Here is a 26423-nt window from a genome sequence, read left to right on the forward strand (position 1 = left end):
TATATATGTATATATACTGTATTTTTATTATTTATATATTTTACAGTTTGTTTTTTAGTGGCTTTGGGCTTCTGCCCGTTTTTTTCCTCATTGCTCCCCCTGTTTTTGGGGATGTTTCCTTTAGGGGGGTTTCCTGGGGATCCTTTTGGTTTTGCCCCTCTTCCCTCCCCCCCCCCCCACTCCCTAGCGCCCTCCTATCAGCCCCCGCGGGCCCGGGGAGGCAGGAGACTAGCCGTTTGGCTGCCTTTTCTGTCTCCCCGAGCTCCAGTGTGAGCATACCGGCGCCCGGGGTTACTCGCGGTCAGATGCGAGTACCCGGCGGCCGGGTCAGCTCACACACGTGGCCGCCTCGCCACGGCCGGCTTCTTTGGAGCCACGTGCAGCCGACCGGCGAGAGGGGGGTGCACCTACTCACATCCCCCCCTCCAGCCGGACCGCAGTGTTCTCCTCTCTGGCATTCTGGCTCTGTAACATTATGCATGCAGAGCCAGTCTGCCAGTGAGCTCAAGGATAAGCAGAATTAGTTTTTCTGCTAACCAGTTGGTTTTTGTTTCTATTACAATAGGGGATACCTGCTTATTGCCGAGTAACAAGTGTTATTTGGTGAATAGGCTTATAGTCAGTAGATAAGTGCCTATCCATCTCTGGAGTCAGAGAGGAGACTCCTCTAGCATGCTATGCTCTGTACATGGCATATCTACAAAGCTAAGCAGACCTGGCTATGGCTCAAACTGGTATGGGAGACCAGTCTATGCTGACACTGATTCAATTCCATCAGATTCTGTGACTTGTAGAATTGGACTATTATTTTTGCCCTATTCCTGATGTTATACCATGGGTAATATAACCTTCTGGCAGCATGCTGATGATGCATACTATGGATGTAGAAATCTGACTGGTCTGCATGCCCATGCGCATACCCTATTCCCAGTTACGTATTGCTCACTACGTCACGTTTCTATGGACGCAGTTTTTCACTGGAACATTTTCAGTTTATACCTATTACAATTGTGATACCGCTATTGCCTGCTGGGCATTTAGGGACTACTAGTCCCAGTTATATGTTACTAACACGGTATTATGCTGTCTAAAGGGTTGGAGTCTGGGGGCCCTATGTCACAGGATGCTCTGAGGATCTACGATTTGTTGGGAACTCTACCCAACTCAGAGGTCCCCATTACTCATTCAATACCCATTGTAAAGCGCTGCGGAATTGGATTGCGCTATATAAATAACATATTAATAATAATGTCATAATAATAATACACAACCCAGGATTGGCCTGCTATGTCTGTGCCCCATTGATTGGCCTGCTATGTCTGTGCCCATTAGAACGGCCTGCTATGTCTGTGCCCATTAGAACGGCCTGCTATGTCTGTGCCCATAAGAACGGCCTGCTATGTCTGTGCCCATAAGAACGGCCTGCTATGTCTGTGCCCATAAGAACGGCCTGCTGTGTCTGTGCCCATAAGAACGGCCTGCTGTGTCTGTGCCCATAAGAACGGCCTGCTATGTCTGTGCCCATAAGAACGGCCTGCTATGTCTGTGCCCATAAGAACGGCCTGCTATGTCTGTGCCCATAAGAACGGCCTGCTATGTCTGTGCCCATAAGAACGGCCTGCTATGTCTGTGCCCATAAGAACGGCCTGCTATGTCTGTGCTCATAAGAACGGCCTGCTATGTCTGTGCCCATAAGAACGGCCTGCTATGTCTGTGCCCATTTAAAGGCCTGCTGTGTCTGTGCCCATTTAAACGGCTTGCTATGTCGGTGCCTATCTGCATGGCCTGCTATGTCGGTGCCTATCTGCATGGCCTGCTATGTCGGTGCCTATCTGCATGGCCTGGTATGTCGGTGCCTATCTGCATGGCCTGCTATGTCGGTGCCTATCCGTATGGCCTGCTATGTCGGTGCCTATCTGTATTGCCTGCTTTGTCGGTGCCTATCCGTATGGCCTGCTATGTCGGTGCCTATCCGTATGGCCTGCTATGTCGGTGCCTGTCCGTATGGCCTGCTATGTCGGTGCCTATCTGTATTTCCTGCTATGTCGGTGCTTATCTGTATGGCCTGCTATGTCGGTGCCTATCTGTATGGCCTGCTATGTCCGTGCCAATTTGCTTGGCCAACTATCCCGTGTCCATTCGTTTGGCCTGCTGGGCCTGTGCCCTTCTGACGGGCCTACTCTATTGGTGCCGAACCCCTTTTAGGCCGCAGACCTGGGGGAATGTCACTGAGGAAATGCCAGTGCCCACCAGTGACAGGGATATTGGCAGGTGTCCAGACAAGCACCTTCGCCATACTACCCAAGAGGACACCTGTGTACGGCCATCTGAATATGGTGGGTAGGGTGAAGGCCCTAAACCTCATGCCTGAAGGACAGGGTTTCTTATCAGGACCCGGTCATACATCTCCAAGGAGGACTTCGCACAGGCAAGGATCGATGCTCAGACACCTACAGGAGAACGCAGTGTTTTCCTTGTCTTTTACATCTACCTCCGTATCTGCTTCCCGGTATCCTTAGAGGTATCGGTAGTTTTTTCCTGCGTTAGGTTAGCTCCTGGCTCTGTTCAGTGGGGCTTACCTGTCTTACCTTCCGGCCTGCTATTTGCCTTCTATCTGAGATAGAATTTACGTATTTTTCTCTTATCTACGTTATTTTTTCGTTTTTCGGGACTTCTTTTTCCTTTCGCTCGGGTCGTCGAGAGGCCTGACTTGACCTCTTCCGACCTCCCGGGCGCTTGTGGATTGCGGAGAACGTCTCCAGCTTTCCTCAGGCTACCAACGGTCATCCTGGACCCCGCGCGCGCGCACGGGATCCGGGCTGTCAGTTGGTAGTTTTCTTTCTCATTGTTGTTTTCCCCTAGATTGCCATCAGCCTTATGCTGATATTAGTATTTTGGTGTACCCTACAATTGGTCACCCTGAGTCTCTTGGGACTCTAGTTTGGACCACAGGAGGGTGCGGCCCTCCGTCATCTCGATCCAGGGATACTTTATTTTCAGGTACAGAGAGCGAACCACTCTCAGATACAGGACCGGACACTGATTTGTTATTAGAGGGCGCAGCCCTCCCTCAACCTCGGCCAGATATTGTGCTGGATACAGAGGACATGTTTGGAGGACACATTCTCATAGTGAGAACCGGTCACGGAGGTAGACTGGACCGTTTGGTTATTAATGGGCGCGGCCCGCTCAGGCTATCAGCCGGACGCTATCATGTTAATCGATCACATATGTAGAGAGCGCGGCTCTCTCATACACTCGACACTCTACAGTGCCGACCATTTGCTCATCACACAAGACATCGATGACTACATAGAGGGGCGTCCCTCCTGCATTCAATTAGATCTGACGTAGGTGCTACTGATTTCGTTATGGAGGACGGCCTGGTCATGCAAGATATACATATTTAGACTGGATCCCTCTATTTTATCTCCGGTAATGGATCGACTAGATCCGGACCTCTGTACCACACGCGAGAAATACCCACAGAGGTATACAGGGGGAGACTCCCACTTATTTACACACACTCCTGGAGATGGTATGGCTAATGGATGAGCCTCAGGTAGTACGAGAGTACAGGGTTTGGTATATTCTGTACCACATAAGACTGAGAAGTGCTTTCAGTTTTGGATACCCAGACCATTACGAACAAACTGCGCAGACAGTTTCTCTCATATCAAGATGACAGATACGGACACCTTCATGGAGCAGACGGGCACTGCCTTGCTCGGGTAACAAGACTAGAGAAGGCCTACTACCCGGTCTGAAGGTAAACCGTATGCATGGTTTGCATGGCATGACCGGAAACCCCGGTTGTCTTGAGTTCCCCGGTCATTACGATCTTGGGATAAGATGGCAGTACTGCCCCATCTCCTCGGAGCACATACCTGGTGAACAGGGTTCGCAGATGGTGGGCCTTCCATCTATACTCTATATATTCCTCACGGGAGCCGTCTTGTTTTGGATTCGCACTAACCCACTTTTTCAACTACCGTCAAGGAGACCTACGAGTCTCTATGGAGGTACCTGGTGTGCCCCAACTCCTACACAGACACCAAAGTCGGGTCACGTCCTACCGCTGGAGTACGGCTCAGGATGGTAGCAGACTCAGACAGAGCTGCCGACATTCTCTAACAGGACGACACATGTTTCGGACGGCTGAAGCTGGACCCTTCTTCTTTTTTCACTATATCTGCTCTCTGGAGTCGCCTGTCATGAGCGAAGGGACTTTACGCCTTGCCTGCGCAGTGGAGAACGCGGGAATCCAAGCAAAGAAGGGAGGTACCCCTCTATAGGGAGACTTTGACTTCAATTTCAAACTCACATTCCTTGTCCTAGGGTCTACTCCATCCCTTTGAATATCTCTGGGATTCTCTATTCCCAGAATAGTCGACCACCGTTCATCCACACAAGTTCTGTTCGGAACCCTGAATGGACATCCTTTGGGAGTCTTTTCTCTACCGCAGCCGAGGATTACACAGTCCATTTGGAATATTGGAATCACTTAGGATACGGCTGGTTTGACCACACCCTTGCCTGCATACTAACTTATTCTCGGATGAAACATCTCACCGGGTAGGTCAGGAGGGAACGAAAGATCCTACTCGGTTCTATTGTGATATTGGTGGTGGACTTAGGCGCATTCCTTGAGATTGGAGATCTACCTGCAAGGCCACATTGCCGGATGACCCTGGCACGATCGGAGGAGCCACCTTACAGATCAAGAGTTGAGACGTGGTGGCAGTTTTGCTTCTTGCGACCCTAAGTCCGCAAATGACCTTCGACTTTTTACAACTACAGGAAAATGGCTGATAGGTCAGATTGCCAGCCCTTGGACCGACTGCTAGGAAACAGGTCGCAACACCACTTACAATGGATCTATCGGCGTAGGGTGTTTTTTTCCGCGATTGAGATACTTCGTCGGCTGGCATCTTCATTGATCCGTCTTCTGTCGTTTATCGCAGTTGTTAAGTCCAATTGGGATTGCTCTGATATCTCCTGGAATAGGTACCAGCGACACAAACAGCGTTGGATTGGTGAATTGAGCGTTGAAACAGCAAATACGAAGCCTCCTGTCATGTTATAAAATTGTAGATTATGCTAGCTTTAGTGTACCTATAATCTTAATTTTATTAATGACAGGAGGCGAGTATTTCCCACCCATTCTTATCCCTCCCTTGTTCAATGTTAATAGTTTAGATTATCAGGTACGTATGCAACTCTGCTTGTTGTCTCTGCTACCTGTCACTTGTTTCTTATGTCTGTTTTTCATATGTAGGGTTGGGATATCTCATATTAAGGTAAATTTGGTTGTTACACTGGGTGCCTACATGTTTGGTTCGGAGTACATTTCATTGGCTAACCAACCCTTTCGATTCTGTTTTTCTCTCGTTTCAGTTTACAGTCCATCAACCTGGTTTGACAGCTCTTCTCGGATGGCGGACATTGTCATATTCATTGTATCTAGGACTTCGTTTCTTCCCCATTATTTTTTCTGTTTTTTGTTCTGTTTTATCGCAGCTTGAAAGAGGAAATGATGCATGGGGAGGGGAGTTTTATAGTACCTAACTTTTTTCTGATTGGTTGTTTTTCTGTGCTGCTGTGGAGTTCTAGTAAAGAGAGACTTAAGCAAATACTCGCCTCCTGTCATTAATAAAATTAAGATTATAGGTACACTAAAGCTAGCATAATCTACAATTATATCTTAAAATAAAACATTGAAAATGACCTATAATGGAATTTATTTGGGCTAAACGGAGTATAGAATACTTAATTCTCGAAGTGGTGAGAGAGGTCCAGAGGACTATGGAGCTGAACTTTTTAAGGCATTGCAGACAGACTAATAAAATGTTAAAAGAATGGAGAATGCACAAAATATCATGGTGTGGAAGAGTAAATACTATCAGAAACTATGTTCTGCCAAAATGGTACCTTTTCCAGATGATTCCTTTAAAGGTAAAATATCTATGAATAACAATGATCCAAAGAAGTTTAGGTGGTTTCGTTTGGAAAGGCAGATCCCCGAGAAGAAGTAGAAACAGCTTAGCATTGAAAACTAAAAAAGGCGGAATCAATATGCCTTTAGTAGAGGATCTGTATAAAGCCAATATCTTAACACATATATATACCTGTATAAATAGATCTCAATTACAAAATAATTGAAAAGTTGGGAAATATGTGGGAAACAGCTATATGGAACATTAAAGATCCTAACAACCTAAACGGAGTTGGGAAAACAACCTTAGTGTAAATAATCTAATGGAAGAGGTAAAGAAAAAGCTGAAGTTAGAAAACAGAATTTTTAATTTTTTTTAAATTGAGATAATCGAAGAGAACATAGAAAATATTACGCTAAGAAATTGGATAAGGCATGACATAAAAAAGATAAACCAACTTATGGATGGTATTAATATCAAATCATTCCCCTGACTGCAAACAGAATTTTCTCTCCCAAATAATTAATTATTCTCATACTTGAGAATTACAAACTATATAGATCTCTATAAAATGGATCTCACAGCAGAGTATTCTTCTAGGATATCTAGCCTATTAAGCGGAGATATCATAAATAGACCCCTGTCAAGATCAATGGAATATGGGTCATCTATGTCTCCCTTAGATATATCGGTAATTACCAGATGGGGAAAAATACTGGGCCACCAAATTGATACAACTGAATAGGTGAACGGTTTCCATATGGTAACAAAAAATATACATTGTTTAAACTATGTAGAGACCCATGTTAAGGTTATTTATAAATGGTATTATACCCCAGATAAGTCATATAAGATATCAGCCATAAACCCAAATGTGTGTTGGAGATGCAATCAACATGAGGGCTCATATATCCATATATGGTGGTACTGCCCAAAGATTCTTTGAGTGTGGAATAGAGTGTTTGAATGTCTTGCAAAAACAGATGTCCCCGGAGTTATAAGGTCACCTACAGTTGCTCTTCTCCATTTAAAATGGCCAAATCTAACTGAAATAGATAATTTTTTTGTTACCCACTGTTTTGTATCAGTTAAAATGATTGCACGTTGTTGGAGACAATTAGAACCTCCTACCTGGAGTGAGATAAAAAACAAATAAACCAACAATTGGTAATGGAGCGAAGCCTCACTTATTTAAATAACTTTAGTACAAAAGTAGATAGGGAGGGAATTAGTAAGAGGATAGAGGACATAAAAACATAATCGGAATGACCTTGGCACGTAGATAGCGTTCCATACCTCTGGGCACAATATATAAAGTATGTATTCCTCTCCACTCTCTACTGCCTACTGTCAGTTTTTGGGTGTTATATATGTTTTGTAAATATTATGCATCTCTCTATAGAATTAGGATTGGTACTGGGCTTCTTTAAAAGTACAATGTAATGATATCCATAAATAAGTTTGGATAATGGATTATATTAAGCAAGAGCAAGGTAGAAATCTTATATGTATGTTTGTATCAATGTCTGTTATAAAAAAAAAAGAAAGAAAATTACCTATAATTTGTATTAGCATTTTCTTTAGTATGATAGTCTATTTAATTTTAAATGTTTACTGAAGATTTACCAATAGACAGAACAATCTAGTGCAGTCCAGACCCAGCCAAGTCACAGACTGTTTCTAATCCTCAACTTACTATGATCTCTTCTGGTTGATGATGTTTTTCCATTAAATATGTTTTATTGTCTTTATACACAAAAGCAATGCAAAAATAATACATGGATATTGAAAAGTCCCAAACCAGCTGCCATGATTTTGAGCAGGTCAGATAGGAGACTTTGGTCAGGGTTGTTATTTGAGACTTTATTGGTGCTATTAGACATACTTGAGAAAAAACTGAATTAAGGCAATATGCCACAAAACAGGATATTTGTAAATAATAAAGAAAGTCTGTAATCTCCAGGTAGGGTTGAAACAAAGGCAGATTGGAATGAAAGGTTGGTTACACATGATGGTTACAAAGGTTGGTTATGCAGGTTGGTCACACAGGATACTTGCAAATAATAAAGAAAGTCTGTGATCTCCAGGTAGGGTTGAAACAAAGGCAGGTTGGTATCAAAGACAGGCTGGTTACAGAGGCAGGCTGGTAACAGTGGAAGGCTGATAACAGAGGAAGGCTGATAACACAGGAAGGCTTGTAACACAGGAAGGCTGGTAACAGAGGCAGAGGTCAAAATCATACGTAAGAGTGGAGCAGGTTTGAAGGTAAGTCTGGAGCAGGTTGGTATGGAGCAGGGTTGAAGGTAAGTCTGGAGCAGGTTTGAAGGTAAGTCTGGAGCAGGTTTGAAGGTAAGTCTGGAGCAGGTTGAGGGTAAGTCTGGAGCAGGTTTGAAGGTAAGTCTGGAGCAGGTTTGAAGTTAAGTCTGAAGCAGGTTGGTATGGAGCAGGGTTGAAGGTAAGTCTGGAGCAGGTTTGAAGGTAAGTCTGGAGCAGGTTTGAAGGTAAGTCTGGAGCAGGTTGAGGGTAAGTCTGGAGCAGGTTTGAAGGTAAGTCTGGAGCAGGTTTGAAGTTAAGTCTGGAGCAGGTTGGTATGGAGCAGGGTTGAGGGTAAGTCTGGAGCAGGTTTGAAGGTAAGTCTGGAGCAGGTTTGAAGTTAAGTCTGGAGCAGGTTGGTATGGAGCAGGGTTGAGGGTAAGTCTGGAGCAGGTTTGAAGGTAAGTCTGGAGCAGGTTTGAAGGTAAGTCTGGAGCAGGTTGGTATGGAGCAGGGTTGAGGGTAAGTCTGGAGCAGGTTCACAGGAGCCAGGAACTAAAGTCTTTCAGGCAAATCACCAACTTCAATGTAAATTAATTGAAGTTAGTTGGGTGTAGCCTTTTGTAGCTGAAGCAAGTAATTAAACATGAGCAGGTGAGATTCCAGAACTAGAGGCAAGGGAGGCCACTAGTGGTAAATAATAAAATCGGAGCAGGAACTTGTTTTAAAGGAACAGAAATAAAAGGAACATTAGTCTTGTTTGTCAGGATATTATCCTGACACTAGCTCTAACATGGGTAAATAAGAAGCAATGCTCCATGATCAATTCTCCAGTATTAAGCAAGTAGGGGGTTGGGTAAAAATGGTAAATAAGAAGCAAGGAGATACATATTCGTCATCTACTTAGCAATTATGGTCTTGATTTAATGTTTTTGAATAAACTTTGAGAAATTATTTAAAACAATTAATAATAAATTAATAACCAATTTATATTAAATCATTAAAAAGTCTATCCAGAAATATTAAATCCTTTGAAAAACTTGTCCAACAATATTTAATAGATTGCCTATGTTAGCACATTGTAGAAGAGATAGATAATGGGTAATTATTGCTTGTATCTCTATTGGTATGTTGTGGCCAACCATTTCTTACTTGCTATCCCTATGTGCCATTGAGACTTGTCGTTAGGCCATTCAGCCCACATTTCTGCTGACACTGACACTAGCAATCATTACAATAATAAAAGTTGATCACTTGTATTTACCATTCTAATGCTTGTATAACCTCTTCACTGTGTCTACATTCTTTATATAATGAGTTGCAGTCATATGTTAAATAACATTTAAAGGACCACTCTAGTGCCAGGAAAACATACTTGTTTTCCTGGCACCAGAGTGCCCTGAGGGTGCCCCCACCCTCAGGGTCCCCCTCCCGCCCGGCTCTGGAAAGGGGAAAAGGGGTAAAACTTACCTTTTTCCAGCGCTGGGCGGGGAGATCTCTGCCTCCGATCCTCCTCCGTTCCGCCCCGTCGGCTGAATGCGCACGCGCGGCAAGAGCTGCGCGCGCATTCAGCCGGTCGCATAGGAAAGCATTTACAATGATTTTCACAGTGAGAATCACGCAAGCGCCTCTAGCGGCTGTCAATGAGACAGCCACTAGAGGATTTGGGGGAAGGCTTAACCCATTAATAAACATAGCAGTTTCTCTGAAACTGCTATGTTTATAAAAAAAATGGGTTAACCCTAGCTGGACCTGGCACCCAGACCACTTCATTAAGCTGAAGTGGTCTGGGTGCCTAGAGTGGTCCTTTAAACTAACAAGTATGCCTTCTTAGTGACCACTGACTACACAGGCATATTAGTTATGCCTTGTACAGCGCTACAGTTTTTGCTGGCGCTCTATAAATAAGTAAATAATAATACAGTAATTATAAAACACATTAAGGGTTGGATTCTCTTAGGAGAGTAAGGGTTTACTCTGCCTACTAAACCTCAATTTTCCTGTAGACTTTTGGGGAGAAATTGCTATTCAGTACACAGAGTACAGAGAATCTAATTCGTAACATATGTATAAGTATGATAGCATCATACAAATATTTTCGGGGCCAATACAAACCATTGTCTGGAAATCTATTTATAAACAGGACTGTACATAGGACACAAAGTCACGCATTCAGACTGGAAGAAAGGAGATTTTTTCTAAAGCAAAGGAAATATTTTTTTACAGTCAGAACAATGAGGATGTGGAATTCTCGGCATGAAGAGCTGGTTTTATCAGAGTCTATACAGATGTTTAAGCAGAAATTGGATAAATATTTGCAAAAACATAATATACAGGGATATCAGTTTTAATTGGTGCGGTAGCTTTTTGATCCAAGGAGATATCTGACTGCCATTCTGGGGTCAAAAAGGTGCTTCAGACTGGGTTTTTTGCTTTCTTTTGGATCAACAAGAAAAATAAGTGTGAGAAAGGCTGAACATGATGAACGTGATGCATATTACTGAGGTTTAGGGGGGGAAAGGCTCAATTCCTACATGCTGTATTGGCCTCTGAATTGCAAAGCTCATATAAAACGACCCCACTATCTATTTTATCAATTATTTTCATGAAAGCAGAGATAATCAATGACCTGTAGAAAAACGCCCTATTTTTGGAATCAAATAGAACAATTCTCCCATAAAATATTTAGCAATGATTTAGATATAACGTAGGCAAGGTAGGTGATAATTAGGTGATACATATATATATATATATATATATATATGTGGAAGACATATGCCTGAAATTGTGGGAGAGATTATTGGTACTATTGAAACCCAGTAGCCCCTGCTTACCTGTCGTTGACAATTTCGGATGTTCCACTGTTCTACTTCCGGTTCACAGGACCCTGACGTCATTTTCCCACCCACCGGCAGTCCGTACGAACGACTAGCCCAATTGCTTTCGTGCAGTTTCATGAGTATTGAGAGAAAACTAACACAGCCAACATACGAACAGGCTAACTGTAAGTAGTTTCGGTTATTCAAATGCATTTAATATCGTTTCGTTAGTCGCATTCATTGCGTTTCAAATTTCGTGTTTTCCCCGTTCGGTTAAATAATGTTTCAGTCTGCGTCATTCATGTGCTACGGTTACATTTTTAATTTGTATGGGAAACAGACCAACGGCATGTCGTGGGTCTCATGTACTGATATACAAACACTTTACAAAAAAAGTAGGCTATTGCGTTCGCGCCAAAAATTACAATACCAATTCGTATAAAGGTTCCGTTCGAGTAAATCCTTTCTATCCATTCCCTAAGAGTGAAATTAGTTTCTGTTTCACACATTACAGTATAAGCAATTCTGTTCGACTATTTTAGGTGAATGTTATGTGGTAGAATTTTGCTGGCTGCAATTAAGGTCTGTTCAACTAGTCATAAGTTAATTCCCATTAGAGGGTTACATTTTCTCCTTCCTATTATCAGCCGGCTTAGTGTGTCATTTCAATATGTTCGCATAGTTCATTCATGTACATTTTATCGTTTCATAATATGTAATATGTAACTGTTTCATTCTGTTTCATTCTCTTAAATGGATTACGTTTTTCTTTTCTTTTATCATTATTATTATTTGTTCGGTTAGACGCCTGTTTTAATAAATTAAGAAATAGTTAAGTCAACTCTAATTATGCTAGTTCTAGTTAAATAGATTAAAGTTTATTTTTCTTCTCCCCTCCAAAATACTACAATTACAGATATTGGTTTGCCGTGATCCAGTCATTAAAACTAACGTAAATTATTTAAAGAAGTAGGCCTCTAGGTTGCTATCCCACTATCCCTCCTTTTTTTTCTCTCTCTTTCCTCCTTACAGTCATTTTATCTGTTATAACCAGGACTATTAATAAGACAAGTTCCGGTTTGTTTCCCTCTATAAATAGTTTAAAGTTATCACGTTTCCAAGGACAAGTCCAAGCTCCCCCAAGTCAACCTAAATAGCGAAAGTCGGTTACTATTTAGTTTCTCTTTTCCAGTTATTATTCTTATCATTGCTCTACAACTACTTTGGGGATATAAGGTTATAACCCATTCATTATGACATGTTTTAGGAACAAGTGGGGGGTCATCTTACCAAATACCAAATAACATATATTGAAATCTGCACCACTCATGGTTCTTGCACCAGGAAAGAATTACAGTCACTTCTATTATTCCTCAAGTCTTTCATCTCTAGAATACTCTCTCTTCTACACGGTCTCCATGACGACGACTCTAGAACTAGTTTAGAAGAACCAGCTAGGGCCGACCTAAGAATGTGGCATCTCTTTTTATCCTCTTGGAATGGCAGGTCCTTATTCGTTTCCCCCATCTCTGATGATTCCACTGTAATATGAACTGACGCAGCAGGAGCCATAGGTTATGCTGCTTTTTTTTGGCAATGACTGGGTATATAATACTTGATCACCAAAAACCTCCTCATAAGAGAATTTTAACAAGACCTCAGCACTGTTTGAAATCTACCCAATAGTAGCTGCAGCATACATATGGGTGAAGGAATGGAAAGGTAAAACAGTTGGGTGCTTTTCAGACAACTTAGCGGCATGTAACATTATTAACAAAGGCCGATCTCAATCCCTTACGATAATGAATCTAGTAAGGAAACTTACCTGCTTAGCTGCAAATCTACAGTTCTGTGTATGTTGTATCCACGTACCAGGCATTCTGAACAACACAGCTGACGCTCTGTCATGTTCTAATTTACAGGAGTTTTTTAGAATACATCCTGCAGCGAATGTTCAGCCCAAAGAACCTTCTCAGTTCACAGACCTAATTATTCTTTGAATACGCTGTTAAAACACTGTAGGTCACTCGCACAAGTTGGTTTGTCAATCAATACTAAAAAAGTTTATGCCAGAGCATATGATCTGTTTAAAAAGTTTGCGCGGGACTATAATATAATAAATGTTTTTTTCTATAGAAACCATGGTTGCATTCACAACTTTTAGCCACAGCTCTTTGAGACTGGCATACAATACAATTACACTTTACTTGACAGGCATACAACATTACATGTTAACTATATACCCAAACAAAACTCCAATCTTATCGTCATATCAGGTCAAAAGTATCCTGAGAGGTATTCAGAGACTAAAACATCAGAATTCCCTTAAAAGACTTTCCATAGACCTATTTGGCATTTTACGGTTTCTTGAGACCCAAAGAATTGTCTGTGGAGAAAGCTTCTGACTTTAAGTCATGCCTTAAGCAAAAACACTTAGTAAAAGTGAACAACCATTATGTCCTGTCAATCCCTCATACCAAGTATCATACCCTCATACCCCAGTAGAAATTAAGTATTATCCTACCTTTTCCACATGGTGTCCAATATTAGTACTAGATAACTTAATTAAGAATCAGCTCACAACAAACCCTGATTACGCACTATTATCCCTTCAAGGGAAACCTCTTACCACCAAACAATTCATGCTATACATACGCACACTATTACTCATGCTAGGCCACAATCCACTTTCCTTCTCCGGTCATTCATTCCATATTTGTGCAGCCACTGCAGCATCCAGTAATCACATATCATTAAGAACATAGGACGCTGGAAATCCTCTGCATACAACAGGTACATTCCAAACCCAGAAAAGGAAATCAGACTTGCTTTCCATGAAATGTCTAAATAATGTTTTGCGAAATAAATAAAATCGTTTTCATAATTTTTGCCCTCTTTTTTGCCCTCTTTTTTCGGCAGACCTCAACTGACTTTGTTCTTATCAAATTACATTCAATTACAACCATAAGTTCCACTATTATTCCGTACACAAATCTATATATGTATATATATATAAAAATTTAGAAAACCCCTGCACTCCAACTATAACAAAAAGAAAAAATACCTGGTGCTCTGGTGGCTGAACCATAATAGAAGAAAAATACCAGCACTCTAGGATTTTCATATAGTTAAATCTTCATTTATTGCGAAGAGTAGATCGACGTTTCAGCTCCTCTAGGGAGCTTTCATCAGGACACACTGGTCCTGGCCTCTTCGCAATAAATGAAGATTTAACTATATGAAAATCTTATATATATACACATATAAGTAAACTGGTACAATATTAACAAGTAAAATTACAATATGTAAAACCGTTCATTCAATGTGGTCATAGAGCCACCACCAGGGATGCTAGAATGGGCCAAAAAATGCACTGTTCTTGGCTCATCCTGAAGGCTAATGAGAATCTTCGTAATAGGATATTATAACGATCAAAATATTGAAGGGACAAAGTCATTACAAAGACACAGCTGCCACTGAGAAACCAAACTGCAACCATTTAAGGAACTGTTTGAGAACAGAAAAAAAGCAGGGAACACTTGAATTTATAAAAAAAAATATTGTGGATGGTATGTCAGCTTTAGTTATTGCTTCAAGAGTAAAGTGCAAATACACAACAAGGAAAGAACAAATGCCGAAGAGTTCTAAGAAGAAAAAAGTAATTTTCTCCAAAGTACATTTTCTGCACAGATAAACCACAAACCTAAGTAGCATAATGGATTGTAAGAACAATTGTAATAATTTGTAATAATAAAAAAAAAATGTTCAATGCTAAGAAAATTAAAGGGCATGATAGGGTTTTTATAATCTATGACAGGGAAGCCCAAAAGGTAGATCCTCAGATGTTTCCATGATGCTTTGTCATACAAAAGGCATGCACAGCGTCATGGTAATTGTAGTTCTACATCATCTGAGGATCTACCTTTTAGGCACCCCTGGTCTATGATTTTCAAAGGGGACAGGGTTGTACTAGATCCCAGTAACCGAAGGACAGGCTAATTGAGCAGTTGTCTGTTCTTACCTCTCTTGCTACTTATTTTTCTTTAGATTCCAGTAACATACCAATTTTGTACCTATTAGGACTTTCAGGACATTTGCTGATAAACTGACACCGATGACCAAAGTAGGACAAAATATATTGCTAAAAAATTGTGATATCACAGAAGACCAGAAGGATCAAGGGCTCCTGGGAGATTCAGTGTTAAACTGTTAAAAAAAAGTTTGAGTCCATGCTGTGAGACAACACTAGGAGACTCCTGGCACCATACTACAGTGTGTTTTAGTAGTTATGGTGCTTATACTGCCTCTTTAAAGGGACACTATAGACACCAGAACAACTACAGCTTAATGTAGTTGTTCTGGTGAGTATAATAGCCCCCTTCAGGCATTTTCATGTAAACACTGCCTTTTCAGAGACACCTTAGATGGAGGGGCTTTCTGGCTCATGGCTGCACAGTAAGCAGCCCTGACGTTTAGCGTCCCCACGTTCTGCATGGAGACACTGAATTGTCCTCATACAGATGCATTGATTCAATGCATCTCTATGAGGAGGTCCTGATTGGCCAAAACGACATTTGGCCTCCCCCCGTGCCGATTTTAGCCAATCCAATGCTTTCCCTATAGGAAAGCATTGGATTGGCTAAAAATCTGCCGTTTTGATGATGTCCAGACCTGCACGGCGCTGGAAGTAAAGTGAGTTTTAAACTTTTAAAGGGGGTTTAAGGGGGGGGGGGGGGGGGAGAAAACCACCTAAATGGTGGGCAAAATACTATAGTGTCAGGAATACATGTTTGTGTTCCTGACCCTATAGTGATCCTTTAATGGAATAGTATAATGGCTCTAAACTCCAGAAAGCCAACCAGCCTGGATCATGATTCTGTAAAACACAGTACTCTCACAGAAAGTAAATGCTATTTGCATAGATGGAGACAGTTCAATAGAGGATAGTGTTGCATTTTAGAAAAAAAGAAAAAAAAACTTTGCATAGCAGGCTGGGCTGTGTAATCTTTTGCATTTATTGATTAATTTGATAGATTAACACAAATATACCTCAGCAGTCTATATTGCTTTAGAGACTCATACAGCCAATATTAAGCTGAAATGGAATTATGTAAAAATAAAGAACATGCCTCGTGGTCATATAAATATGCGTGGTAGCTATGGAAAAGGACAATTGACATAACACTAAAGGGGTAAACATGGTAAAAAAAAAAAAAGAAGAAGAAAAATGAGCATCATAATATATAGCAAACAGAAGATTTACAAGGGAATGAGACACCCATAGACAAATCCTTTATTTGTGCCTTACTATGGTTGTGTAAGTTGTGTGTGTGAGGTGGCTGTGTGTATTGAGCCTATGTGTTTGGTCAGGCACTTTGTGTGAGGTAGCTGCATGTGTTGTATATAGGGAGGCTAGGTGTGATTTGTGTGTGATGCAGACCATATGTGTTTTGTATTTAGCATATTTGTGAAAGTAACCTTTGTGCGTCATTTGGGTGAGGAGGTTACGTCTGTGTTTTGCGTGGTAAGGCTGATTATTTACACTGAACAACATTATAAATGCAACACTTTTGGTTTTGCCCCCATTTTTCATGAGTTGAACTCAAAGATCTATGTACACAAAGGGCCCTTTTCTCTCAAATATTGTTCACAATTGAAGGTGCATACTCTAACGATACTTACCCGGTCCTCGCGACAATCCAGAGCCTCCAGGCAGGCCATGGGTGAAAAACTAAATAACCCCAGTAAATGGGCCAGAGGAGTTTAAATACTGTTATGTGTGATTTGATTGGTTGACATTAACCAATAAAGCCAAAAATTATGTGATTCCCCCTGTGCCTCTTTAAGATCATTCTCCGAATCAGCAAAATATTTGACCATTGTACCTACTGTATAATAGGGCCATACATGCCCTTGCGGTTGGTATACTATCAGAAGTATTTTAAGGTATTGGCTACAATATATTGTAAAATCTTTTGCAACCACATAAAATATTTCTGTATTTAAAATATGAAATTAGAGAGTCGTTTAACAGTTAATGGTAAGATGGCACCGGGGAACTTTAGGCATTGTATCAGCTTCATTGTGCCAATCCTCTGCATTGTAAATTATTTAGCCGAAAATTACTTACTTTACTGCCAAATGTAATTTGGAACGGAATAAATGCCATTCTTTTTCCTGAATTTAGAATGACCTAGCTTCTTCTTCTTAAAACAGATTTGTGATCCTGAAAAACAAGTAGCGGAGAGGTGAGAACAGACAACAGCTCAATTAGCCTGCCCTTCAGTGGGTCCCCGCTGAGATCTCAAACTGGTTTTAGCTCATCTTGTGCCATTACAGAGAGAATATATCTGAAGCATTTCATACTGGTCCCATCCGTACGGGCAGTCCAGATCCAAAATGCCAGCAAGTTCCCTCTGCACAAGAGATACAGCAACCCCAGACAATCGTTTCAACCTTGTAAGGTATCAACAGTGAGGAATAGCAAATATCCCTCTAGGAACTGTGAGCAAGGGGTCCACGTCTGCATTGCCCTTTAAACTTAAGGAGAGAAAACAAGTAGCAAGAGAGGTGAGAACGAACAACAGCTCAATTAGCCTGCACTTCGGTGGGTCACCGCTCAGATCTCAGGCTGGTTTTAGCTCATCTTGTGCCATTACAGAGAGAACATATCTGAAGCATATCAGACTGGTCCCACCCGTTCGGGCAGTCCAGATCTGAAATGCCAGCAAGTTCCCTCTGCACGAGAGATATAGCAACCCAAGATGATCGTTTAAACCTTGTAAGGTATCATCAGTGAAGTATAGCCAATATTAGTGATATTGCAGAAGGTCTTGATGGTAAGGTATGTCTTTTTGCTGATGATGCAAAATATGTAACAGGGTTGATGTTCAATGAGGGGTAAGCCAAATGGCAAATGATTTAGGTAAACTAGAAAAATGGTCAGAGTTGTGGCAACTGACATTTAATGTGGATAAGTGCAAGATAATGCATCTTGGATGTAAAAACCTAAGGGCAGAGTACAGAACATTTGATAGAGTCCTAACCTCAACATCTGAGGAAAAGTATTTAGGGGTAATTATTTCTGATGACTTAAAGGTAGGCAGACAATGTAATAGAGCAGCAGAAAATGCTAGCAGAATGCTTGGTTGGATAGGGACAGGTATTAGCAGTTGAAAGAAGGAAGTGCTCATGCCATTGTACACAACACATGGATGAGACCTCACTTGGAGTATTGTACGCAGTACTGGAGACCGTATCTCCAAAAGGATATTGATACTTTAGAGAGAGTTCAGAGAAGGGCTACTAAACTGGTTCATGGGTTGCAGGATAAAACTTACAAGGAAAGGTGAAAGGAACTTAACCCCTTAACGCCATTACGGCGTTCTATGCCGTCCCCATTATAATGGGTTTTAAAGCCGTTGCGGGAGCATAGAATTTACCTCCACCGCAATCCTCTTCGGGAGGACTGCCTGATAGCTCAGGCAGCCCTCCCACGGCAAATCAGGCCCCCAGGGGCCATGTGATCGCTCTCAAAAAGCGATCACATGGCCCCCTGTAGCTGGCTGTTGACCTGCCAGCAGGGGGACTGTCTGGGCTGTCAGACAGTACCCTGCTGGTGGGAAGTATAAAAAAATATTATTAAACATGCTAAAATAACTTAAATGTGTATATATACAAATATATACATATATATACATATATATATACATCTTATATATATGTAACGTCATATGTAGTGTATTTTAATGTTAATATAATTACATATATTAGTATTAAAATACACTTAAAATGAAGTTACATATATATATATATATAAGATAAATTATATATATAATATATATTTTTTATGTTTATACATATATATACGTATAAATACAATAATAAATAAATAAAATAATAAAATTAATTAAATATTTTTAAAAAAAATTAAATACATTATATATGCATATGTAATTTCATTCTAACTGTATTTTGTTATTAATATAACAAAATACACTTAGAATAACACTCTATATATATATATATCTATATATAAAATCAATAACCGCAAATAAATATATATATATATATATATATATATATAAATATATATAATTACATAAATGATTACATAAGTATTCACGTATAATTTAAATACATATATATGTATATATATATTAAAATTCTATATGTATATTTAAGTAATCTTTTAACATAATTATGTGATTTAATTGATTAAAATTTGAATGACGTGTCTGACAACCCAGGCAGAAAGTGCAGAGAATTTAATTTGCAAGCACTATATTTAACCATGTAACTTTCCAAGACACCATAAAACCTGTACATAGAGGGTACTGTTTTATTCGGGAGACTTCGCTGATATTAGTGTTTCAAAATGATAAATTGTATTACAATGATGATATTTTCAGTAAAAGTGAAGTTTTTTGCATTTTTTCATACACGAACTGCACTTTTACTGACAATGTTATTGTTGTAATATGTTTTACTGTTTTGAAACACTTATGTTTGTGATCAGTGAAGTCTCTTAAGTATAACATAACCCCCCTAGTACAGGTTTTATGGTGTTTTGGAAGGTTAGAGAGTCAAATATAAGGCTTGCATTTAATTTTTTTCACATTAAATTTGCTAGTTTGGTAATGTTGCCTTTGGGACCGTATGGTAGCCCTGGAATGAGAATTACCCCCATGATGGCATACCATTTGCAAAAGTAGACAACTCAAGGTATTGCAAATGGGGTATGTTCAGTCATTTTTAGTAGCCACTTAGTCACAAACACTGGCCAAATATTAGTTTTTTGCTTTGTTCACACAAAAACAAATATGAACGCTAAGTTTGGCCAGTGTTTGTGACTAAGTGGCTACTAAAAAAGACTGGACATACCCCACTTGCAATACCTTTGGCTGAGTTATTTTGCAAATGGTATGCCATCATGGGGGTAATTCTCATTCCTGGGTTACCACACTGTCTCAAAGGTAACATTACTAATCTGGCAAATTTTAATGTGAAAAAAATGGAAAATGGAATGTGCTATATTTGTCCCTGTAACTTTCCAAAACACCATAAAATATGTTAATGGGGGTACTGTTGTACTCGTGAGACTTTGCTGAATACAAATATGGGCATTTTATTGCAGTAAACACGAACAGTATTATGACATTTACAGCTAAAATGTCAGCAGTACCTACAAATTTTTGTAAAAATATTAATTTCTCACAGTTTTATTTTATTTTATTCATAATAAATTATGTTTCATATATGAATAGTTATGAGAAAATAAAGCCCTGTTTCTCCTAAACAAAACAATATATAATAAGTGTGGGTGCACTTAATATGAAAGAGGTGAATTACGGTTGAACAGACATATAGCGCAAATTCCAGTTTTTGTTTACATTTTGTTTTGATCAGAACGTGTACTATTGACTGTGTCTTGAAGGGGTTAACATGTATAGCTTGGAGGAAAGACGAGACGGGGGGATATGATAGAAACATTTAAATACATAAAGGGAATCAACACAGTAAAGGAGGAGACTTTATTTAAAAGAAGAAAAACTACCACAACAAGAGGACATAGTCTTAAATTAGAGGGGGCAAAGGTTTAAAAATAATATCAGGATTTATTACTTTACTGAGAGGGTAGTGGATGCATGGAATAGCCTTCCAGCTGAAGTGGTAGATGTTAACACAGTAAAGGAGTTTAAGCATGCGTGGGATAGACATAAGGCTAGGGACTAATGAAAGCAGGGCCGGCCTTAGGTCATTAGACGCCCTGTGCGAACAATCTTCACAGCGTCCCCCCCATCCTCCCCGGTCATACTCCTTCATCCATGTTTGTGTGTGTATAGGGATGTAGTGTTTTCATAGGGGATTTATTAAACTAATAATGATTTAAAAACAAATATTCATTCCCCCTTCTCTGTTACCTTGCAGTGAGGGGGGATGTTGATCTCTGGTGTCCCAGTGTGCTGGGAATCTGGTCTGCACCCTTCACCAGGTGCAGACTATGAGTAACTGTCTTGTTAGCTCAGGCATTTACAGTGTCAAGGCTTCTATCCGCAGCAACGCACTGATTATCCTGAGCTTGGAAGACAGCTACTTATGGTCTGCAGCCAATAGAAGTGCAGGCCAGAGGTATCAGACTGCCTCCCATGCATTACAGAGGGCAGACTAAGTATGTCACATATTACTGTGATACCCAATTACAGGCAGACAGTCACACACACTCAGTTGCAGGCATACTGTCACACACACACACACAAACACAGTTAAAGGCAAACAGTCACACACACTCAGTTAAAGGCAAACAGTCACGCACGCTCAGTTACAGGCAGACAGCTACACACAGTTACAAGCAGACAGTCACACACACTGTTACAGGCATGCAGTCACACACACATAGTTACAAGCAGACAGTCACACACACTTTTACAGGCATGCAGTCACACACACAGGCAGAGACAGACAGTCATACACACTTGCACACAGCCAGAGGCAGACAGGCGCAGACACACGCATACACTGAGTTATAGGCGGACAGCCACACACAGGTACAGACAGACAGTCACACACACAGTTGCAGTCACACATACAGGTACACACAAAGGCACAGTTACAGTCACACGCAGACAGTCACACACACATAGACAGTCACACACACACAAACACAGGCAGACAGTCACACAGAAAGGCACATACACACACAAACACAGGCAGTCATACATACACAGGCAGACAATCACACACACACATACAGTCACACACACATAGACAGTCACACACACACACATGCAGACAGTCAGACAGACACACCCACACTTACCATTATGGGCTGGCGGGGGGGGGGGGGGGAATGGAGGCAGTAAAATTCCTGTATTCTAGTTTTTGGGGAAGCAGGGACTCCTTCCTGCTTCCCCCATCCTGTGCTGCAGTTATTACCAGGGGCTTCTGGTAGGTTTTAGCCCTACCTCCGCTGCCATATTAGTCCCGCCTCTGCCAGCCGGCAAGCTCCGCCCTGCCACTCGGTAAGCTCTGCCCCTGCCACTCGGTAAGCTCCGCCCCCGCTGCCTCGCTATTTTTTTCATACACCCTGGTGGAGAATAGGGAAATCCTGTACAGCTGTCATCCTGCCATGTGTGAGTTGTGTCAGCCGTATGGCGCTCCCTGCTCCATGGCGCCCTGTGCAGCCGTACAGCTCGCACACCCCTAAGGCCGTCCCTGAATGAAAGTATTTAGAAAATTGTGCAGACTAGATGGGCCGAATGGTTCTTATCTGCCGTCACATTCTATGTTTTTATCCCTCAAGGCACCGTGAGATTTCTGCTCCTGGCTACTAGATTTACTGGTTAAGCACCTATTTAAGATGAAGTATTGTTTGTTTCATAATGAACTAAGTCTAGTCTGAAGGCCCTCAGATCAGTGATATATAAAAAAATTTAAAAAAGACATGCAAAATTATCCCTTGTAATTTTTAACTATTCTGCTATTAGTAGGCTTTAGTATCCTTTGTTAAATAAGGCCAAAAGAACTAAATGATGTATCAACTAATTATTACAGTTAATATTTCCATCAAAACTAATTTCAAATCTTAGACCAAATTAGAAACACTTAGAGAATTTTTGCAGTTCAGATGTTTTTACCTTAAATTTGAAATTTATTTTGAATTCACTTTGAAATCCTGCTTTAGTAAATAACCCTGTTGGGCTTTAGATATTTATATTGTTATTTGTGAAGAATCTAACTTTACATTAAGCACAAATAAACATTTTCTTTTTTTATTTACATTTCAAAACATGTTGACCTATCTTTTATATTTTAATAACACATCTGTACTTGTTTTGCCTATGTTTTGTACTTTGAAATTAAACATATTCTGCACAGTAGTATCATTATTATTGCAGCAATATGTTTCTGCTTGTAAAACAGGTCTTAATTTGAATAACCAAATAAAACAGGTGGAATGGAAAATTACTATAGCTGGAAATCTATCTCTTTTTTTTTTTATATATATATATATATATATATGTATGTGATAGTACAGGGAGATGATGATACCATATTAACTAGTAAAATATATATGAATGTTTTTTAATAACAATCATAAAAAGTAATGCAGCAGAGACTCTTTAGTTGATTAGTTTAGAGATTGAAGGTAGTAATTTACTATATTTGTTGAGGCAAGAGGGAGTCAGGAGTGTTAGATGGTGGTTTTAACATTATAGGGTCAGGAGTACATGTTTGTGTTCCTGACACCATAGTGTTCCTTTAAGCAGTCGCGTTTATTGCAAATTTCCAAAATAAGCCAAAAAATGGGAAGGCAAACTAGGGGAGCACACAGCCACACTAAGAGGATAGCCGCCTAATGTGTTTTGTGCCACTAGGATACTTATTCATAGTGAGTAAGTACCCTAGTGTAATGAAGTATGTTAGGTGGATCGCCTCTTGCAGTGCAGTGGTGGGCTTTTGTTGTTTGCTGTACCATTTTTTTTCAGTTTGGAAATTTGTAATAAGCTCTACTGTTTAATGCCTTACTCCTTTTTGGAATACCACACTATTAGAGGAAGTATGAGAGTAGTTCGAATGTGAATTGATATTGTGAATTGATATTGGGATAAGGCTTTGTCAGAAGGATTGACTTCTTCTTTATATGTGTCTCTGTGAGGAAAATTCAAGGTCCCCATGCCGAGCGTGGGGATGCTGAACGGTAGAGCTGCCTACTGTGCAGCACTGAGCCAGGAAGCAATTCCAGTGGCCATCTGAGGAGTGGCCACTTGGAGGCGTCCCTAGGGGCAATGTAAGCACTGCCTTTTCTCTGAAAAATGCAGTGTTTTCATGAAAATGCCTGAAGACAATGATTATACTCACCAAAATAACTACATTAAGCTGTAGTTGTTGTGATGACTATACATCCCTTTAAAGTGTTTTAAAAGTGTTGCCTTATTTGGTTTGTATATTCCAACAATGATATAACTTCCCAATAGAGGGATTTGTATAAATTGAGGGGCAGGGCAGGCAAGTGACAGATGAGATTCATATGGAACCCACAAGCCACTTACACATTAAGTGGAATTGAGTTAGGGATAGCATTACAAAAAAAGGACTTGGCCACAATTATGGATTACAAAGTAGGGAACAGGATGCAATGCCTATCTGACTTTTTAAAAGCTAGTAAGGTGCTTTCATGTATAAAAAGGTGTGTTGATTCATGTGATCAATACGAACAAAATTGCAGAACTAGAAAGAGTGCAGAGGCAAGCTAGAAAATTAGTAAGGGGGATGGAAAACATTAGTTAGGAAAGGCTAGAAAAAATGGATTTGTTTAATAAAAAAAAAAAAAACACATCAGAGTAGACATGATAGCGTTGTACAAATATATACAGGGTCCGTTATGTGCTAACCTGTTCATTGGTAAGAATATACAACAGACAAGAGGTAACCCATTGAGACTGGAAGAAAGGTATTTTTGCTCACAGTAAAGATGTGGAATTCTCTGCCTAAAAAGGTTGTCTTATCAGATTCTATAGATATGTTTAAAAAGTCTTGGATGATTTTTTACAAAAACAGAATATTCAAGGATATAATGGAAATGTATATAAACAAGTTATTGATCCGATGGGAAATCTGATTGGCATTATGGAGTCAAAAAGATTTTTTACCTTTTTGTGGCATAATTTGAAATGTGTTTTTTGCCTTCTTTTGGATCAACATTGTTACGTCCCAGAATACTGGGAGTGAATATTGTGCTGTGTGTGTATAAAAGGGATGTAATAGAATGTCCGAACATGTGTAAAAAGTAGTGGCTAAGACAGAATATTGATCACTCAAGCCATTAAAAAAATCACTTGAAGGCACAGATTATTCACTGACCTTGATAAATCTTCCACTATTTTCTATTCATGCCTCTTCTGTATTAGATAACATGTTTAGGAATATCTTATAGAGTTTTTTTCATAAAAATCATTTCTATTTATTAGATTCCAAACAGAATGGTGATGCCAACGCAGTTATGTCGGATGAAGATCATGGAGACCCACCACAGTTCCTTCCACTCGAAGAAAAGCAAATAATGAGATGTGCAAGTGCCAAAGACAAAACAAAGTCAGCAGCCTCCTGCTTTCTACTAAGTTCTGGAGAGTTTACGTGTGCTGCAGATGGTGGAATACGAAAAGGTATGAGAGATATGGACATAGAGATGGACTCACAGATTCTCTTAGGTTCTTCATAAAATAAATATATCCGAGTGATCACGAGCTAGATGTATACCATGTCTCAAAATATTTCATAGTCTTCCCACAGGAAGCAAATACAACCTACATAGGTGAGGTGTTAACAGTCTGTCTCTATCACCTGTTCGAGTGGTAAAAATGGTCGCGCTTCTTCGTATCTCTTACCTCTGTTAAACTAAAAATGAAAATATATTTCCTCTGTTAAAAACGTAACAGTATGCATTGTATTGCCTGTGAGTAACAATGATTCTTTAATGAAGTTGTAATCTATTTTTGGTAATAAAAAATAAAGTGTCAGTTGCAAAACTGAACTTCAGAATATTAAAAAAACAAGATTCTTGAATCAAAATGCGTTTTGATGTATTTTTATTTAACAGCAGTATTCCATGTTTTTTATTTTCAGAATTTTGTTTCACGTTGTGTGAAAAAGATTTGAGGCAAACACGCAAGGATTCCAAACACATTTGCATGTTTAATAAGTCAAAACATTTTTATTTAAACTTTCCTTTCTTTTTTATGTATACTAGATAAAATACCTCTGGCTAGTGTTTAGAAATAAATACTATAATGTTGCCGCATAAAAACTTCAAGGCCTTGATTTAATATTTTTGGATAAGCCTTCAAAATGATACATTTTTAATGAAAAAATATATCATACATAATAAATTATACAAAAAATAGCGAAATATTGAAAGATTTCTAAAAATATACCTCTAAATGTGAAATAATTAAAAGTCTTATCCGAATTTATTCAATCCATGCATTTGTTAGGAGACTTATTCGAATATATATTCAATCCAGGCAATCAGTTAGGAGACTTATGTCAGACATTTATTGGAGTTACAATCCACACTATTTTGAAGGTATGTACGCATAGCACTACATTCCAATTAGCCCCCAGCCCTAGCCATAAGTACCCCCTAATCCTATACAAACCTTAACTCCAACTGTAAGGCCTCTAACCCTATCAACCCCAAATGCTTCAGACCTCTTATAACCCTTTCCTCAACCAAACCTTATTCTAACCTCCACTTAAAACCTCCTAAACTAAAATTAACTCTTAACAACATCTCTATTAATGTCACCATTATTAATAGTGGTATTAGTCTTTACATACTTATGAACACAGAGACATCACAGCATTTCTATAGCCTGGTGTATATACTAGCTTTTTTCCAGATAGAGACCATCAC

The 26423-nt window shown here is 39.8% G+C and overlaps 1 protein-coding gene across 1 annotated transcript in view; it reads left to right on the top strand.

Annotated features, from left to right (window-relative positions):
- Positions 1-25462, top strand: part of KCNC4 (potassium voltage-gated channel subfamily C member 4) — a 43764-nt gene extending 18302 nt beyond the window's left edge. Inside the window, exon 3 of the mRNA XM_063452041.1 lies at positions 24979-25462. Within this exon, the coding sequence (XP_063308111.1) occupies positions 24979-25229 (251 nt within the window). The 3' untranslated portion in view covers positions 25230-25462. The remainder of the gene's footprint in view (positions 1-24978) is intronic.
- Positions 25463-26423: the final 961 nt, after the last annotated feature.

This window comes from Pelobates fuscus, chromosome 1 (assembly GCF_036172605.1).
Source record: "Pelobates fuscus isolate aPelFus1 chromosome 1, aPelFus1.pri, whole genome shotgun sequence".
In the NCBI taxonomy this organism is placed as follows: domain Eukaryota; kingdom Metazoa; phylum Chordata; class Amphibia; order Anura; family Pelobatidae; genus Pelobates; species Pelobates fuscus.